General features: G+C 42.5%; 1 protein-coding gene across 8 annotated transcripts in view; it reads left to right on the top strand.

Annotated features, from left to right (window-relative positions):
• Positions 1-18,923, top strand: part of KDM4C (lysine demethylase 4C) — a 502,970-nt gene that overhangs the window by 97,326 nt on the left and 386,721 nt on the right. For all 8 annotated transcript variants that reach the window (XM_006018370.3, XM_025197539.1, XM_025197541.1 and 5 more), the window contains exon 7: positions 11,443-11,492. In XM_006018370.3, coding sequence (XP_006018432.1) covers positions 11,443-11,492 — 50 coding nt within the window. The remainder of the gene's footprint in view (positions 1-11,442; positions 11,493-18,923) is intronic.

The raw sequence follows: 18,923 nt of genomic DNA, 5'->3' as shown, positions 1-18,923 counted from the left end.
AACCAACTTCCAAGGGAAGTGGTGCTGGCTCCTACCCTGGGGGTCTTTAAGAAGCGGCTCGATGCCTAGCTGGCTGGGGTCATTTGAGCCCAGTTTTCCTCCTGCCCAGGCAGGGGGTCAGACTTGAAGATCTACAAGGTCCCTTCTGACCCTACTTCTATGATTCTATGAATATTGCATTACATTGCGTAACATCACATAATTATATTGCACTGTTGTGCTAACATATTTGTTTTAATAATTTGTTATTTTATTTCAATTGTCCATTGGCACTTATCTATTTAATGGTATTGTTCTGTAGTGCCCAGTGTTTCTGCCGTACAACTGTATGGCAAATGGAGAAAAGTTGAGGCCTTTTTGAAGAGCTAGGATAAAGAGGGAAGGTTTATTTTGTACCTTTCTCCAAGTCTATTAGTTACTTCTGTTTCAAAGTGCTCCCCTTCTAATGTTCATTCCTGTGAAGTTGTACTGGTTCAGCTTTGATCTATGCATGTTGTTCACTAATATCTTTAAGTGACAGACTAAAAATACCAGTCTCTAATCAAAGAAAAAGCAAGGTCTTTCTCCGAGTTATGTATGTGCTCGCTTAATTTCACTTGCCCATCCATGTATAGTGGTTATCTTGCACAGTGAACATTTCTTTTATGTTGAATTCAATAGTTCAAACCTGAACTATTTTTAATTGTTATGCATATGTGCAGACCAGTGGTTCTCAGCCTTTTTAAAAAAATTTTTTTTTTAAGACTCAAGGCATCCACCAGGTGGAATTGCCTGATATGTCTCTAATTTTAGGATAGAGACGCATGTCATATTGGGGCTGAACTGAGAAGAGCTACAGTAGAAGTGGCCTGCCTGCCTACATAGTGTAATGCAGGCAAGTGCAGCTTTTACCTGCAATTGTTTCTCAGTTCATCTCTGACATGCCTCCTGAAAAGAGGCATGTGGGACAGTTTCATCCCACGGTGGTGCTGACAATGCAGCACCCCTGACAGGCTCTTGCAGTACCTCAGTTGAGAACCACTGGTATAGAGGCTAATGTTAAGCTGTTGTTACATGTTACCTTTCCAACGTGCTAAATGCTCTTAAGACAGGAGTGTCTGCACAGTAAAGTAGAAGATGAGCTAAGTAGATTCTGATCTGAGTGTCATGCCTCTTCAACTGAGGATTATCTCCAGCTCATGTTTGGCAATGCATGTTACAGTAGTATTAGTCTGTTCCACTGGGCCAGTGGTAGCTGGGAGCAGTCCTCCAGCATTCCAGTCTTTCCACTCCCCCTCATCATGGACAATCTGTCCTCTAGAGCTCTAGTGCCCTGTAGTGACAGAGCTTGGGAGAGCTAGCAGCTGCAGGTGAGCATGGAGCTGAGGGACAGGAGTTGATTCCCAGGGGCTGGGGATGAGCCCTGGGAGGGAGGGAGGTTGGGTCCCAAGGCTGGGGATGAGCCATGAGGGTGGCAGGGGTGGGGAATCTGTTGGAGACTGGGGGAGCTTGGTGGCTTCTAGCCATGCCCTTTAGGAGCAGCTCAGAACAATATACGTTAGAGTGAGTGCTAACACCTAACATGCCATTGTGAGACTGCTCATAGCATATGCTGACTCTGAATACTACCTGGAGTTAGCACATATGAATTTTAATGTCTAACAACACCCTTGCGTTCACTTGCATGAAGCAGTTGACAAAGGGAACTGAGTCAGAGGAAATGGAATTTCTACCTCTAAATGAAATCAGAAGTGACCTCAATTGTTACTAAAGTTATTTAGTGTGAAATGTGTTCTGTTGCCTCAGTCTAGTTTCCAGGGAGGTGGGTGGGGGGTGGTATCCATATCACAGGTTGGTACTAATCTAAAACTATGTTTTCTTAGCTGAGGCCAAGGACTAAGGGTACAGACGGAAGTGACAATTTTTTGCTTGATCTGGCCACAGAAAGTGGTCTATAGCTGTGACCAAATGCAAATGTACAGCTGCAGACCACTTTAAAAATGGCTGATCAGGTGAAAATCTGAATCCTCATTGCATAAGGGTTCAGATGAAAATGTTTCAAAACATAGTGTATTCTGTAACGTGTCTGCGCTGCCTCCCAGCCTGTCATCATTTTCAGAATGGGAGGGGGGAAAGGGAGGGAGTCTGATCTGGGTGTTTTTAGCTGCCGCTGGAGGGTTGGGCGGGTGTATTGGAGCCAACCCCCCCCCGCCCCCCGAGGTGAGGGGCTCTAATTCACTCACCTGACCCTCCAGCACCAGCTGGAAAACTCCCAGAATGGGTTTCCTCTACTCCCTTCCCCCCCTCCAATTCTGAAAACAGGGACTGGCTGGAAGGGAGGAGGGGCCACTGCTAAATTCCTCTCCCCCTGGAATGAACAGTGGTTTGGGGGGATTGTTGCAACTCAGAATGCTTCCTGCAAAACACTTCTGTCTGTGCCCTAAGTGATTTTAGAAACTAAGTTATTGCCTTGCAGGACTATTTTTGGGGTGGGTGGAGGGTTTTGAAGCATATTGGTAGAGACAGTGTGGGTAAACTGGCATTGCCTACCTGGAGAATATGTAATATTCCTGGACTGTGTCAGTACTTCTGGGTACTAAATAATGAATACACACCAAAAAACCCAACCAAATAGGTTGTTAGTTTGACAGCCTACTGAGAAACCATGCAAAAAGCATTTAATCTCAGAAGCTTTATGGTAGGTGTTAGGGGTACATGTGTCTGTAAGGCATGTCTACACCTGCTTAACTTACTCTACATATTTGTTATTGTTTCATTAACGTCCTGCCTCTGAAGGGGGGCGGGGGGGGGGCGGGGAAGATGCAACTCATCCTACCAGTGAATGCTGATGAATTGGCAGCTCTTCAGGTTTTGTTTTTTGCCAGCTGTTTAGAAGTTTTTACAAATGTGACTTCCTGATTTAATACAATTTAAATGGCTTTTAGCGTTAATAGTTATAAAAACTCACTTCTATTTTGTGTCTGTCATTTTGTCTTTAGGGCAGTACAAAGGCATCTTACAGGTGTAGCACTTCAAACATCAAGGGGACAGATGTGTATGCTACAAAATGGTACAAGTGCTACCAATCCCCCCCCTGCATAACCCATTAGAGAAATGTTCCTGTTTGCAATAAGCTTCTCTGTAGGGCTGCATTTTGTGTGCTACATGTTAACATATCCACTTACATGTAGCACTACATGGGTTCTCTTGGGTTAAGTACAGCGTTTCAAGGCCAGCAAACTGGTGGTACTCAAGTTTGTCGCTCAGCAGCCCGGCCACCCCTGACTGGCTCACCCAGCCCTGTCCCCATCCCCGTGCCCTTTCCAGTGGCTAGCTCTGAGGCAACTGGGTGACCCCTCCCCCTACCAGTGCTGGTTGGCTTATGTAGGGGAGGAGAGGAGGGGCAGCCAGTGCAGTGGCATCTGGTTCCCTACCAGTGCACCATGCCCAGTGGAACCCCTGGACTGTGAGGACCATAGCTATTGCAATCCCTAGGACTCTCGCGTTTTTCACTGAGCATGGTGCACTGGTTGGGGAGTAGATGACCCTGCCACATGGGCCTGGGTCTGCCCCCCACCCCGCACAAGCCAGCCAGCCAGCACAGCTGAGGGTGGCTGCCACCACTGCCTGACCCTTGCTGATGACAGGCACAGACAAGAGCCTGTCAGCAGAGCCAGGCAGGAGCTGGGGGGAGCAGATACCTCTGCTGTGCAGACTCCAGCATGAGTGGGGGGAGGGCAGGACCAGTTTCTTCACCGCCTGCCTGCACCTCTGCCCACAGCTGAGAGGTAGGAGTTGGCAGGGCAGTGGGTCTGAGACAAGTGGCCCCACAGCTGGTGGAGCTGGGCAGGGAGGGGGAAAACCCCCCTTCCTTTGGGCCTTGCCTTGGCTGTGCAGACCCTGGTTGCGGGGGGGCAGGCTCTGTTTTCCCCTTGGCCACCTCCTATGCTATCTGGCTGGACTGGGGAGTAGAGGCTTTGCAGCCTCAGCTCTGTGACAGCCCTGGGGGTAGGGTTAGCTCGGTTCAACCAGAGCGGACGAGCATGGGCGGAGGCTAGCCTGTCCATTCTGGGATTAGTGGGGATCAGGTGACCTAACTTCATGTTGGAGGGGATCTGGTACTGAAGTTCGATAGACCAGTTTAACCTAATCAGTTAAGTCTGATACTACATTGATCTAGGTCTATCTTAGACTGGGTTCCTCCAGTTTGAAACCAGTCTGTGTGCACTGAACTTATGTTTTGTTACAGGTTGAGACTAGTTTCTGATCACTTATGCCAGTTTATGTGCAATTTCTATCCCTTGCCTTGGTTTTCACCATCCTACAATGCTCTGCTCTCTGCCACTGCATGAACTGCCCCCTATGCACTTGGAGGGGGTGGGGGGTGGCTGGCTCCTTGAAAACCTGTCAGGAACAGAGCTGCATCCTCTGGAAGCACTAGCCATGAAACGGGAAGTGCACTTCTAGTTTTGCCACTGGCTCAGTGATCAGCTGCTGGGGACCACCCCCACATCAGCAATCTGGTGCCCCCTAGACTCAGGAGGCACCAGTCACCTATGAGAATTGCAGCCTACCCAGGACAGCTTGTAGTTGTGCGGGCCGGGGGCGACCCGAGCCCTTTTCCGTGCTGCACGCTGGCTGTGGCCAGCAGCCCAGGCACGCCGGGTCGGAGAGGGAAGGCCGTCGAGCTGGAATTAGGCACAAACGCTTAGCGGTAGTTTAAAAGATTGTTTACTTACACCGAGATGGCAGTGGTGTAGGCTGGAAAACTTGCTTGAGTTGCGGTTACAGACAGACAACAAAACAAAACTCGAACCTGCAGGGCACGAGGGTACGTCGCAAGGGGTTTTCGGCGACGGGAAGATGCAAAACATGAGGGTACATCGCAAGGGGTTTTCGGCGACGGGAAGATAAACCTGGGAGAGGCTAGAGGTTGATCAGACCTCTGTTGCCTGCTTGAAATGCGTTGGGTCCGTAAGGATCCGCAGCACTTGGAGATCGTCACACAGCGTGAAGTCTCCTCCTCCCGGTGTTCGTGGAGTCCTCCAACTTGGGCGGAAACCACTCAAGCCTTTTATACGGCTAGCAAGCCAATCACTAGCCGCTACGTGTGAATAATTTAGAACTGGCCAATAATGGGACTCGAATTAGCATACAAGTGGCGGGAACTCTTTGCAACGAGCATCTCTGTGCTGCAACAAAGAAATGCACCCTGCAAAGAAAGCTTCAAATTGGCGGGAAATTCGTCCCTTGCACCGGGGTTTTCTTTTGCAGCAGAAAACTCCACCGTGCAAAGAAGCTATAATTTAGCGGGAACAATTTAGCAGTGCCAAAGCACACAAAAACAAAAATCACACCCTTTGGGTTGTGACAGTAGTGACCAGATGTTCCAGAATCTGCTACTACCCTGGTCTTGGGGAAGCAGCAGCTCAACATGGTGGTGGGATTGCTGCAGCTGCCACTGCAGCCATGGTGGGACTGGTGCTGCTGCCCTGGCTGCTGATTGGGTGCATGGGACAGCTGGTTTCCTGGTGGTAGTGGCAGAAGGGAAGGCTGCCACTGCTGTAGCTAGGATAGTGGGGGACCCACAGCTCTCTTCACTGCCCTCTGAGGGAGGACAGTTTGCTGTCAGGCAGTCCTTTGCTGTCTCTGTCACCAGGACAGTTCTTTGACGGTGTGCTGCCCATCACAGTAGTCCTTCCCTTATGGGAAGAAGGCAGGCTGTCAGTGATTGGGCTTATTAACATGGTTCCCCTAGGGGTGGTGGGAGCAAAGCAGTAGCCTTCTATTGTCTGCTGGGTGGAGAGCAAGACATTGCTGATCTTTGGTTGTGTTCTAACTGGGGTGCAGTGATCATGTATACAACCTTCATTATGCTGTATTTTTGTAGCTCTAAGTGCTGAGGCACAGCCCAAGAGGCTTGCTTCCTCCCCCAGTGAGTTTAACAGTTAAAGTTCATTCAATGGGAGAAGGGGCTCCAAAACTGGAGAAAGTTGGCAATGTAATGCTGACTGAAGCCAAATCGTGTTGCACATAGAGCATTGATTTCTTTTGAATGGATTAATTGTCATTTTTAAAAATGTACCCCTTGCAACCTAAGTGGGAGCCTTTGTGTGGGGAGGGAGAGAACTGTCTCTCTTAGATAGCTCTCCTCATCCTGTGGGAACTCAGGTTCTTCACGGACTTGGGAGACAGAAGGGTAGCTATGAAGGTTTGGGAATCATAGCTAAGTGGCTGGTTGGAAGGTGCAGTGGAAGCCTACTTGCTCCTGCAAACCCAAAGGGGAAAGCCATATTGGCCCTTTTACCCCTGTCTGGGGTACGTTTCCATGCCCAGATTGACATTCCATCTGCCAAATGAGAATAATGCTGTTTGGTTCGTTGGATGGTTGTTTTGTCAGGATGGATCTGTTGTGGGAATCACACTAGTTGACTTATGAGGCTGGGAAGGAACACTTTCCTAACTGCTACATTGCCCTGGGCAAAGTGTGCATTATTTTCTTTTCCCACAGTAAACCAGGGACCATGTGGATAGTACAGGAGGTAAAGTTTATGTTGTGTCAACTTGTTGGGTATATGGTACAAAAGCTTATTCAATAGGGGGTCAAGGCCCTTGAAAATTGGAAGCAGAGTTAAGGAAAGCCATTTCGCAAAGGAGGTGGGGAAAGATTTGGACCTTTTAATGTCTGGTAGGGCAAGAAGACATCCAGCTCTTTCCCCCTTGTTTGAGAGGGAAGACTGGAGGATCTCAGCAATGGTGACGGATTTGCTGTCATCAGTCTGAAAGGTTGGGGGGTAACCCTTCTCTACGTGGAACAGGTAATGGAGGGAAGGACAGCCTGTATTCATGGAGGGGTTTTTAAATAGTTCTCAGTTGAGTTAAAGTTATTTGGTTCAACTTGCATGCCTTGTTTTATCTTTCTTCATGGGTGTCTGAATTGACCACAGATCAATGGGAAAGTTCAGTTTTTGTATTACTCATATGATTAAAAAAAAATACTTGTATGATAAAAACACAGAAAAGTTAGGTGTTCAGCTTCCAAGTTTCATATTGCACATCACTTTGCAAATGTGATATACCTGTTGTGAGTGTAGGAGAACAGCTTCTTCAGAATTGATCCTAGTTTAATTAGATAAACCTTCCTTTACTAGTCAAGGGGACTTTTGTTTTTACTTTAAGGGTTTATGTGATGTAAGGACAGACAGTACAACACATTACATTGTATATTGTAATCTGTCTGAATTGGACTGTGAAAGATAACATATTTTAACTTACAATGCACATGATGATGCGTATGTAATAGAGGATAGAGACATACAAATAGTTTTCAAGGATAAAGTGGGGAGAAGCATGTCCAGTTTCAGGAAGATTAGTAGAATAAAATAAAACCTGCTTGTGGCCATTTCCATATAGAGTAGTTCTTTTAGTGTGTATGGGCTCTGTTTTAAAGTTGCTACTTGTGGGCACTAACTGAAACATCCCATTATTTTATGTTCTAGCCGCGTCCTCTGGATAGTAGGTGGGGTGTGTGTGTGTGTGTGTGCACACGTGCAAATGATGGATTGTGATGGGGAGAAGTCAGTTGGTTTAATTCCCCTGCAGGAAGACATGTTCTAGCTCTAGCATGTCCACTTACTGTGGTTTTTCAAATCGAATTTTATTATAATAGTTATAGTTCCATAAACTTTAGAAATAAAACTGCCAAGACATGGGAAAGTGGTAAACCTTACCAGGCTTAGCCTTAAGTGATTTTAATATAGAAACATTGAAGAAAAATGTTAGCTTGGGTGGTGGGAGAGAAAGCAGTAGAAAGAGAAGAATAGATGAGTTGCATTCACCATGCCTTCTATAGTAAAATGTACAAAATGTATTTTATTATTGTGCTCTACCACTTAACATTCCTCTGCTTAGCATTTGACATTTAAAACCAAAAGCAACTGAAGGTGCATTTCAAGCAAAACCAAGGGAAGGAACACTGGTAATTTCAGTGGTGATATTTGTGTATGTATGATGTAGCAATTGAAATTTACACTTGTTAGAGTAAGTGCTATCATGTTTTATTTAGCTTTAGAAAAATATCGAGAAGGAACTAGGAACTGTTAGTCTTAGAGACCAATAAAAGATTTTGGGATGAATATCTCATGGGTCCCCAGGGACAGAAATAAATGCTGTGTGATGCAGTATACTCTGTTTTTCAGTAGTTTACATCATTAAGTTTTTGTCCTGGCAGGTCATGAGAAAATAAATCATGAATTCAAATAATTCTGATTAACATCTTGACTTTTGCATGCTGGTCAAGTCTGACTTGATTTCAGTGGCTGTCACCTTGTGAAGTGTCCCTCACTGAGCATCATAGAAGTAATGTCAAATGCTATGACTGGCTGGTCAGTTCCCATGACTTTTTTTCCCCAGACGAGGAAGACATTTTGATTGTTTGCTTTTAGTAGTGCTGCAAAGGCCCAATGATTAGATGTCTGGCTGTGGAGATACCACCTTAGGCCCCAATTTGTCAAAGAACTTAAGCACGCAGTAATGAAACTCAGTTGCAATAATTGCCAGAAGTGTGTGGTTTTGGCTCTGATGATTTATGGGGGGACAAAGGTCAACTGACCTCATGGCTTGGGTTAGAAGTGTAAGCCTGCAAGACAGGTGGCCATTCAAGCTTGGATTTGTGGAGGTCAATTTAGATACTAAAATAAGCTGCATTGTCTCTCATCAGGGCACAGGGATTACCTGAGGACAGAAAGTAATCTTTTTATTTTTTTATTTTTTTACCTTTTGTTATCAAGTTGTTTACGTTTTTCCATGCCCTAAACCCTGTGATGCTTCCTATAAAGTACCAATCAGGCAACCATTGTCTCCAGAACCAGTCATTTTAATGGAAGTATACCTGTAGCCAAATAGTCATTTGATTTAGCAAAACATCTGTGCTTTGTGACCCAAGACTTCTGACCCATCTTGCTAGAAAAAAATAGGCATGGTTTTATATTTAATGAATTTGTCAGGGAAAAAATACCTTGTGACCAGGAAATCATCAGGAAATGTAATAAATGTTTTTGTTATTTGACAGTTTTACTCTTAATCTCAAGGCACTGGGGGACCTGGTTCTTGAATAGTTTGGGTATAGACAAATGTGAAAACATTCATAAGCAGAATAGGCTGTGCAGTTAAGTAATGATTTCCAGCTAATCCAAGTCATTACATTTTTTCCCTCGATAGATGTCACCCTACTCTGCTGTAAATATGTGAATGGAAATAGTAGCTAATTACATGCACATGTAACGTATGTTATTGACACCAAATATTACAATCACATTAACATGTTCAGTTAGTCTGTGAAATAAATAACAAAATATGAATTGATGTTTATTTCATACTATGTGCTATTACATTGGAAAGCAAGAATAGGGTTTATTATGGTAATTTTAAACTTTCAAGCTGGAATGGAAATTAAAAAGAATGTGAAGATATAAACCAATATTCTTTATGATTCCTGTTGATATGTTGCAAATAGACTTAATAAAGTTTAGAGTTGTTCGTTGAAAGATTTAATTTTTTCCAAGCACCGTATTTCATAAACAGTATTTGCCAAGTATTGAATTTACAGAATGCATATTTCTTTGAGTTCTAAACTGATTTAATTGTAATGATATATTTTTTAAAAAGTAGTGGTCTTGTTGCGCAGCATTGTCTATAAAGAACAAATGTGAAAAATGCATCTTAAACTCCTGTTTTTCTGTTGAATTCTTTGTGTGTCTTGGCAATATTAAAAGAAAAAGGTCCCTTCTGAATATGTTTCTTTATTGTATCTGTTTTTTCTCATTTGCAAGTGAACATTAAATAAATATTTGCATTTCCTACCATTAGAATAATTGTAAATGCTATAATTATATATACAGGTGTTGTCAGCCTCTAGTAATTTAAAATATTAGTCACTAAAATGTTCTTAAAAGTACAAGGGTCAGTCAGAAAGTAATGCCTCCTATTTTTTCTCAGTTAAATATTTCAGAAAAATATTAAAATTGCATGGAAAAATTGCACATTATCACTGAACATGCAGCTATTTTTCAACGTAGTCATCTTTTTCCATGGCCTTTTTCCACTGAACAAGCTGGTGCATGTGGGCAAGTACTGTCACGCAGAAGCAGCGGGTCAGACAAGTCTTTGTTGGAGTGGGCTCTTTGCACTGAGTTTCATTTTTTTCAGGGTCTTGAAATAGACCTCTGAGTTTAGGTAAGATCTCTAGAACAACCACTCCATTTCATTGCTTGCTTAGGAGGAAAAAAAATTAAAAGGCATTCCCATATTTACTCACATGCCCCATACCTTTTTCTCTAAAATCAGCTCTCCAAAACTGGGTTGCATGTCTTCAGCAGGGAAGCTGATTTTTCTTTACTGGAATAGAAGCATGGTGATGGTTTGCTGTAATGGCTTCCAAAATGGCTCCCCCTTCTCTCTGACCCAGCAGGTAGAAGGGGCAGAGTCCAGTGTTGACCTTCTCACAACCACTAAGGAATCTGCAGTAGCTACTAGCTAAACACAAGCTCGCATTTGAAGGAGCAATTACTCTGAACTAGCTTAAGTGAACTGCTGTATGCAGCCTGTAGAATCTTGATGAGGCCTGTGGTTCATTTTTTGTATGACAAAAACGGTGTCCATATCTTTAACTTTGTGCACTTTGGTGTTTTTGTCAATTCGGGAGCTCTTGGCTGTCGGAGACATTACTAGGGATCACTGTGTGGAAGTGACTCTCATCAATCCCCAGGCTTGTGGTGTAGAAACAAAACTTTATTAACAGGAGCTAATATAAAGAACTGTTCACAGTAAAGAAGTAACAGGCTTGCTGTTGCCCTTGGAAGGGTCTGGGACCTAGACCTGTTGCTGTTCTGCCACACCAGGAAGTTCCTACTATGTTACACAGACTGTACCCTGGAATGCCACATGTCGTGAACACTGTAAAATCTTTCTTTTTCTTCATTCTGCTTTCCAAAAACAAGGTGTGTATTTTATTTGCAGGGATATGCAAAAAAAAAAATCCAAAAAATCCAGTGCTTTCTGACTCATCCTCAAAGTTGGGATAAATGCTCTTCTTCACCAGCGGAAAGAGGCCATTTATAGAAGGCCTTTGGCCATCGATAGTGACAATGTACACATTTTCTGTGCAAGATTAATATTTTTTCAATAATATTTTGCTGATAAAAACCATAGAAGACATTACTTTCTGATTGGCCCTCATATATTATATTGCACTGATTAATCTTCAAAACTCAAAACTAAACTTGAGGCATTTTCTTTTTAAAAACCTAAAGCAGCAGTCCCTGCCTTTCCTCTTTGTTTTACACCATACTTTTCAGTGTTTTAATCTTATTCATTTTCTTTTCCTTTAGAAAGTTTGGCTGCACAAATTGTTGTTTAATAAGTGTAGCTTTATGCATTTCAACCTTTTCTTTACATTAATTTTAGGTATGCTATTCCTCCAGAACATGGAAAACGGCTTGAACGATTAGCTCAAGGTAATATTTTCAGCATTTTTCATTAAAGACATTCATCTTAAAGGTTTTTGATTTTTCAGGGACATCTCTGATTTCATGTAAAAAATAACCTATTACTCTCCTGATTTATTGTGGTTTCATGTTTCCTAAAATGGTGGCGTTTATATTTTTTTTGTCTGAAATGTGGTAGCTGAATACCATTTAAAATATTGCTTACGGGGAAATAAAACAATTTGATCTTGCTTCTTAATGCTTAATTTTTCACTCCTAAAATAGGTGCCATATTTTTATAAGGTGTAAATAATGGATACCATAAAATAGATAAATTTCTTAGACTAGTAGCAGATGATCTGTTGTTTGTTATGAGCTATATTAACTCTGAAATAACTCAAGTTAATTTTTGTTTTAATTAGGTACTGTAGGTAAGGTTATTTCTTTATGGCCATGTCCAAATATATAAATACACAAGTTCATTTTTTATTTTACCCAAGTGAACCTAAGGTCTATGTGTTCATGGAGTGTTTGTACACATAATGCAAACACAAATTTGTGCCCTGAAAATTTTGGGTTAGTTGCTTTTTTCGGAGTTGTTTTTTCTTTCTTTAATCTGGTCTCAGGAGAGGAGTACTACATGCTGTACTTGAGCTGAGTCACTGAGACAGAAAACCAAAGTGAATATCCAATGCTTGTGATCACTAAACTCTGGGGCCCTGGCTAAATTCCCACTTAGCTAACTATATTTTACATATTTGAACTTCCTGTGTAGTTTCAGTTGAGGAAGTTCTTACCCATACTGTCTCTTCCAAATCCTGTTATGTTTTATTGCTGGAGGAGGATGTCTGATTTATATACCATCATATAGCTCATAGGCCAGGGTACAGACATTTGAAAACCTGAGGTGGAATCAATCTAAGTTATGCAGTTTTCTGTAAGTGGTGTACTTTAGATCGGTAGTGAACAGAGTGCATGTTTGCCAGGGGGGGACAAACCTTAAACCAGGTCCCACCATTTTTAAACCTGCCTATAGGTGGGAAACTTCTGTTTTGTTATGAGTATAGACCGGTTTTGTGTGCCAAACTTCTGTTCTGTTACAAGTATAGAACAATTTCCAATCACTTATTCCGTAAAAGTGTAATATATGTACCTAGCTATAGAGTTCATTAGTAAATGGGTTTTCAGTCTGGCTTTGATATAGAGAAGGAGGCCAGCTGATTTTGATGGAAGATCACGTGGCCAGCCACCATATTCATGGGCTGGTCATGGCAGTCCTCCCCTTCATGCCTCTTGCTGAGGGGCCCTGGTGGCCTTGCCCCTCACTGCTCATTGGCCATGAGGGCTGTCTGTCATATGGTCCCACTGCCAATTGGTGGGGGGCTGCCTTCAAGTGGGTAGCCCCCCTGTTGCCTGCCACCCTTCGGCAGGCTGTGCAGCTGAGCCACAGGACTGTGAGGACTGCTGGCTCCCTCTGGGGAGCTAACATGTCATTTTCTGTAAGTTTTATTTCTTTCTTTTCTATAATTTTGGTAGGTCTATATCTTCATTAATAACTTGGAAGAGAAAGTTGACTCTATGCTGAGTATATATACAGATGATCTCAGGCTGAGTGGTGTGCCGGTTGCTTTGGAGGATGGGACTAGAATTCAAAATGACCTTGATAAATTGTAGAAATGGTCTGAAATGAAAAACCTGAAATTTGAGGAGGACAAATGCAAAATACTGTATTCAGGGCAGAACAATTAAATGTACAACTACAAACTGGGGAAATGACTGGCTTTGTTGTTATACTACAGAAAGAGGATCTGGGGTTTATAATGAAGTACAAAGTGAATATGAGTCAACAGCATGCGTTCACTGCAAAAAGGGCAATAACATACTAGGTTGTATCAACAGGAGTGTCCTCTTCATGTCAAGGGAACTGATTCTTCCATTCTGTTCAGCAATAGTGAAGTCAAGGAGAATAGGACTGGGACAATACAGGCTGGATGACTGCACAGTCAATACACAATACAGACTGGATGACTACACAGTCCGGTGGGTGGCGAATTGGCTAGAGGGTCGCACCCAGAGAGTCATGGTGGATGGTGGGTCGGTTTTGACCTGGAAGGGTGTGGGCAGTGGGGTCCCGCAGGGCTCTGTCCTTGGACCGATACTCTTTAATGTCTTCATCAGCGACTTGGTCGAGGGAGTGAAGTGTACTCTGTCCAAGTTTGCGGATGACACAAAGCTATGGGGAGAAGTGGATGTGCCGGAGAGCAGGGAACAGCTGCAAGCAGACCTGGACAGGTTGGACAAGTGGGCAGAAAACAACAGAATGCAGTTCAACAAGGAGAAATGCAAAGTGCTGCACCTAGGGAGGAAAAATGTCCAGCATACCTACTGCCTAGAAAATGACCTGCTGGGTGGCACGGAAGCGGAAAGGGATCTTGGAGTCCTAGTGGACTCCAAGATGAACATGAGTTGGCAGTGTGACGAAGCCATCAGAAAAGCTAATGGCACTTTATCGTGCATCAGCAGATGCATGACGAATGGATCCAAAGAGATGATACTTCCCCTCTGTCGGGCGCTGGTCAGACTGCAGTTGGAGTATTGCGTGCAATTCTGGGCACTGCACTTCAAGAGGGATGTGGATAACCTGGAGAGGGTCCAGAGAAGGGCCACTCATATGGTTAAGGGCTTGCAGGCCAAGCCCTACGAGGAGAGACTAGAGAACCTGGACCTTTTCAGCCTCTGCAAGAGAAGGTTGAGAGGCGACCTTGTGGCTGCCTATAAGTTCATCATGGGGGCACAGAAGGGAATTGGTGAGGTTTTATTCACCAAGGCGCCCCCGGGGGTTACAAGAAATAATGGCCACAAGCTAGCAGAGAGCAGATTTAGACTGGACATTAGGAAGAACTTCTTCGCAGTTAGAGTGGCCAAGGTCTGGAATGGGCTCCCAAGGGAGGTGGTGCTCTCCCCTACCCTGGGAGTCTTCAAGAGGAGGTTAGATAGGCATCTAGCTGGGGTCATCTCTCTTTCCTGCCTATGCAGGGGGTTGGACTCGATGATCTATTGAGGTCCCTTCTGACCATAGCATCTATGAATATGCCAGTAAGAAAACAAAAGTCTGCGTCAAGGACACAGTGGAGGTGATGGGATCAGACTTTCAGGACTTGAGTAGAAGAGACAGTATACACTAGAAGTCATTCTTCAGAGCCTGTAATGGATCTCGGGGGGGGGGGTTGGGTTTGAAAAGTCTCTTGTTCCTTACACTGTAGCTCCACATAAAGGCTAGTACTACCTATTACTGCTCTTGCTTACTTTGTTAGCTCAAGTTGCAAAGGCTTGTGTGGTGAATATAAATGCTCCAACTCTGTTACAGTGTCAGTATGATGTTGCATGTACATTTTTCAGTTTACTTTAAAAAATCTGGAGAATTAGATATAAAAAGAACCCTTTAATAGAACAGTAAGTTGCAAAGTTGCACTCGAGCTAGGACACGTCCAAGTGAAAGGTGTTTATGCAACCTTACTTCATCCCCTTTTATTTATTTGCCTTCTGACTGCTAGTTCTTTGTGTGTTTGTTTGTTTGTTTTTCTTTTCCCCATGGGGCCAGGGGACCTGGTCTGGGGATATATCAGGGTTGTGTAGTTAAGAATAGTGTTGTCTTTAGGATCTGTTCCTCAGTTGTTGCAGAAACTGAAGGATATATAGTATATGAGGCTACAGATTGGAGGTGAAGAAAAGAGAGTCTTTTGGTTAAGATGTTTGAATATTTTCAGGAGAATTTAATTCTTTGTATACCTCTACTGTCAGGTTTAGATATGAGCATTTAAAAAGTAATAATTTGTGGATTTTTGTTTTACTTTAATCTTTCAGTTTTTACCCGATAATTTGTTTTGTTTTTCTTGGAGCCTGATTCAAAGCTTACCAAAAATGCTAGAGTGGCTACAATTGACTTTGCCAGTTTTTGGATCAAGTCCAAGGAGATGCTAGTCACTTAGATTGCAGAAGAAACTTACTTTACCTCAAAATAATTTAACTTAGCATAGGGGTGTCCAATGTATCCAGCCCATATGGCATAGGGCTGGTCCACGGGCTGCACCAGACTTACAGACTGGTCTTGCATTGTGGATCCAGAGCTGCTGTTGCCTCGGGGCTGCGTAGCACAGCCCTAGAGCCACTGCTGCTTGCAACATGGCCCTGGAGTAGCACATAGCTGCCCTGGGGCTGTGCTGCTCATGGCAGCTGTCCCACCACTTTGGAACGTGAACTAGAATGGGCACCCTGTGCAGCATGTGAGCACATCTGGTGAGTCCTGCATGCTGTCTGTGGGTCACTCTGAGACTGCAGGTCAGATGTTTGACACCCCTGCTTTAGCAGGTATTTGAAGGTAACTGTCCTACTACATTTTTCAGTTACTTCAGTTAGTTCAATTCTTCATTCAGTTTAAAAATGGATGCCAAGAATTACTTTGTTTTGAAAACATATGGAGGATTTCAGAGACATGTTAGTTTTGCATTTGTACACATGTTATGAGAGTTTTGGCATACTAAGAAATATAAAACATACCACTACGTAAAAAGCTGGTATGCTTAGTAGTCCAGTAAATTATATTAATGATATTTGTAATCTTGAACTTTTGTCAGGGGCAAAGTATTTTCATAAATAATAAGATGGAAAATTTCCCAATTCTGGCTATTCAGTTAGAGTAGAATTTGGAAGGTGATTATCTGTATATTTAAGAGTTATCATAATGATTTTTTGTACTCCAATGGACTATACATGCCCATATTTTCTTTAATTATTTCCCGTAATTTCTAATTATTTCCATGCTAGTGGAATGGAGGCTTGTGTGATCTTTCTGCTATAGTTTCTGCCGGTAAAAACAGTCAACTTTTTCAGTAAGCTGTCTTAAAATGATGAAAATGTCATGTCAGCCACATGGCTGCAATTTACCTAATCAGTAAAGGTTAATAACCTTGCAGGATGAATGAGGACTACAGACTTAATTACATGTTTATTCAAAACTGGTTGTACAGATTTTTTTTTTTTTACACAACTGCAACTTAAAAAAAAGGCTGCATAATTCAAGAGGGTTAGTCCCACTGACCAGATGCCTACTGAATTAATTGAATTCTCCTAAATAATTAAAATGATAAAATAATGCAGTAAATGTGACAGGTTGTCTAGGTCAAGGCAGTACTTGATATATAAAATTAAAGGAGGGCTAGGATATTTTCCATTATCTTGTCTGCACATCATAATTATCACACTTGCCTTTTATGCATGAATGCTTTCATCTTTGGCTTCCATTGAAATCTTGATTGACTGTGGCACCTACAAATATTTTATCTGAAAGACATTAAACTTGCATCTAATAAAGGCAGCAGTTTGATTTTGCCCTTCAGCTGCTTTCCCATTTATGTATTTTTTTTCCAATTTTATGTAGACGTAAATGTAATAAAAATCTCAAGTGAGCTGTTATTGCAGTTTTTAAACCCGTTGTTATATTTTTCTGTAATACCTTAGAATTCTTAAAGAATTTTTGTTTGACAGATTTGGCTAGAAAATAAAGGGAAAATAGAGGCAGGGTGGCAAATCATAAATGACAGCTTGGAAGATTTCAGGTTCTTTTAATAGATCCCTTAATTGCACATGCTATTTTCAAAAAGAGATGATATCTATCTGTGTTGTTCAATTATGTTAAACAAAGTAAGGGACTAAAGTAAGGCTTAACATATTATAAGCAGTGAAATAAGAATGTTTTAAAAACCCTACTGTAGTATATAGCATGAGCTAATATCTATATTTTATTAATAAAAGTATAAATAGCTCCTGAAGTGAGACAAGCAGTTTGAAATATAATTCCCCAAACTGTGGCAGCTGAAGAGTTAAAGCTTTTGTCAAATGCTTATTTTAGTCAAAATTAGTGAAATTGCACGTGAACAGAAGATAAATTTAGAATACTACATATTTATCTGTGAATAGTAACACACATTTCATTGCATGCACTTGTCAGCTTTAATGATTGAAATAAGCTGTATTTAAAAGGAGTGCCCCTGTCTCTCTATGGAGACTTACATGCTCATCCTCTTTATTTTTTTCATTTTTCTTGTAGTCTGAAGAATGACAATAATGGGTTAAAACACTATATAATTAAATAATTATATTGAGAGTCTAACAAATTTCCAAAGTTTAAAAAAAAAAACCCCACCAAAAAACCACACACTTGTCTTTTCTTCCTGAACTCACTTTGACACTGGAGCCTGATATGGCATGTACCAGGGGCTGAGATTGAAGCCGGGGCCATGTGTCAGCCCAGTGCAGCGTGTTGGCCCAATCCAGCACAGGAGCTATAGGCCCAGTATGGCAAGTAGGGCCAGGCTCTGGGTGTGATATAGCCCACAGACTGGCTCCGCACCACTCACTTGGTCTGCAGGGCCAAAAGATTGGGCACCACTGTCCTAATGCAATGCTGGATATTACCTTATGTTGAAGTCATAGTTCTTTGTGGGATGAAGTACAAATCTCTTGTGAGACTAGCACAATCTGAGATCACAGCAAAACAGTTTTAATAAAGCCACGTGCAAGCATTCATTGTAGTATAGGTGATTTTTTCCAATCATTCCTGGCTTGCAATTAAAGGGAAAAAAACCCTAAAACGGGGATTGTCAACATTTTTGGCCAGTGCCAAAAACACCCCAACCTCTACCCACGTCTTGACTTGGCATTCCAGAGGCCGGGGAGTTGCGAGGGGCCCGATTTTCATTTCTAGTGGCTGCATGCACAGCTCCGGGTGGACGGCAGGGGAGGGCCTAGAGTTATGCTGCACTGAACTAGATATTTCTATAATGATCTATCTCCTATTCAGTTACCTTCCTTGGCATCCACCATTTACTGGGTTACAGATGCCACAGGAAACGTTGCCAATCATTTTGTTAGTCATTAATAGATGTATGATGCATGAATTTATCCAGTTCCTTTTTTCATGTGGCCATGCTTTCTGCCTCCACCACCTCCAGTGGCAATGAATTTCACAAGTTTAACTATATTCTGCTTTAAAAAAGTACCTATGAAGCAGGAGGTGAGTGGCTTACTTTCTAGCTGAGCCCAGTTTGGAAACTTTCATTGCCCTTGCATGTATGTGTACTGACTGCCCTCAGATGTAGTTGGTACCTCAAAGGCCAGAAGACTTTGAGCTAAGTCTGAAGCAAGGATAATGGTAGCAGAAGCCATGTTGAAATGTTGCAGCTCAGCCAAATGGAACACCTGTCTGAAATAAGGGTACATCCACACAAAAAAATGAAGGTGACATTTAGCAAGTGCTAGTGTTTCTATGTTAGCTCATGGGATACATAGCCATAACAACACAGGTGTGGTGGCCTGGGTTTCAACAGGCATATGCTAAAACCCATTCCCATATCTTCATTTCTGTTGTTATCTTTACTAAGTAGATAAACTTAACACAGGTAT

This window comes from Alligator sinensis, unplaced genomic scaffold, assembly GCF_000455745.1.
Source record: "Alligator sinensis unplaced genomic scaffold, ASM45574v1 scaffold392_1, whole genome shotgun sequence".
Classification (NCBI taxonomy): domain Eukaryota; kingdom Metazoa; phylum Chordata; order Crocodylia; family Alligatoridae; genus Alligator; species Alligator sinensis.
The sequence above is the reverse complement of the archived record's forward strand: the minus strand, read 5'-3'. Positions and strand labels throughout refer to the sequence as shown.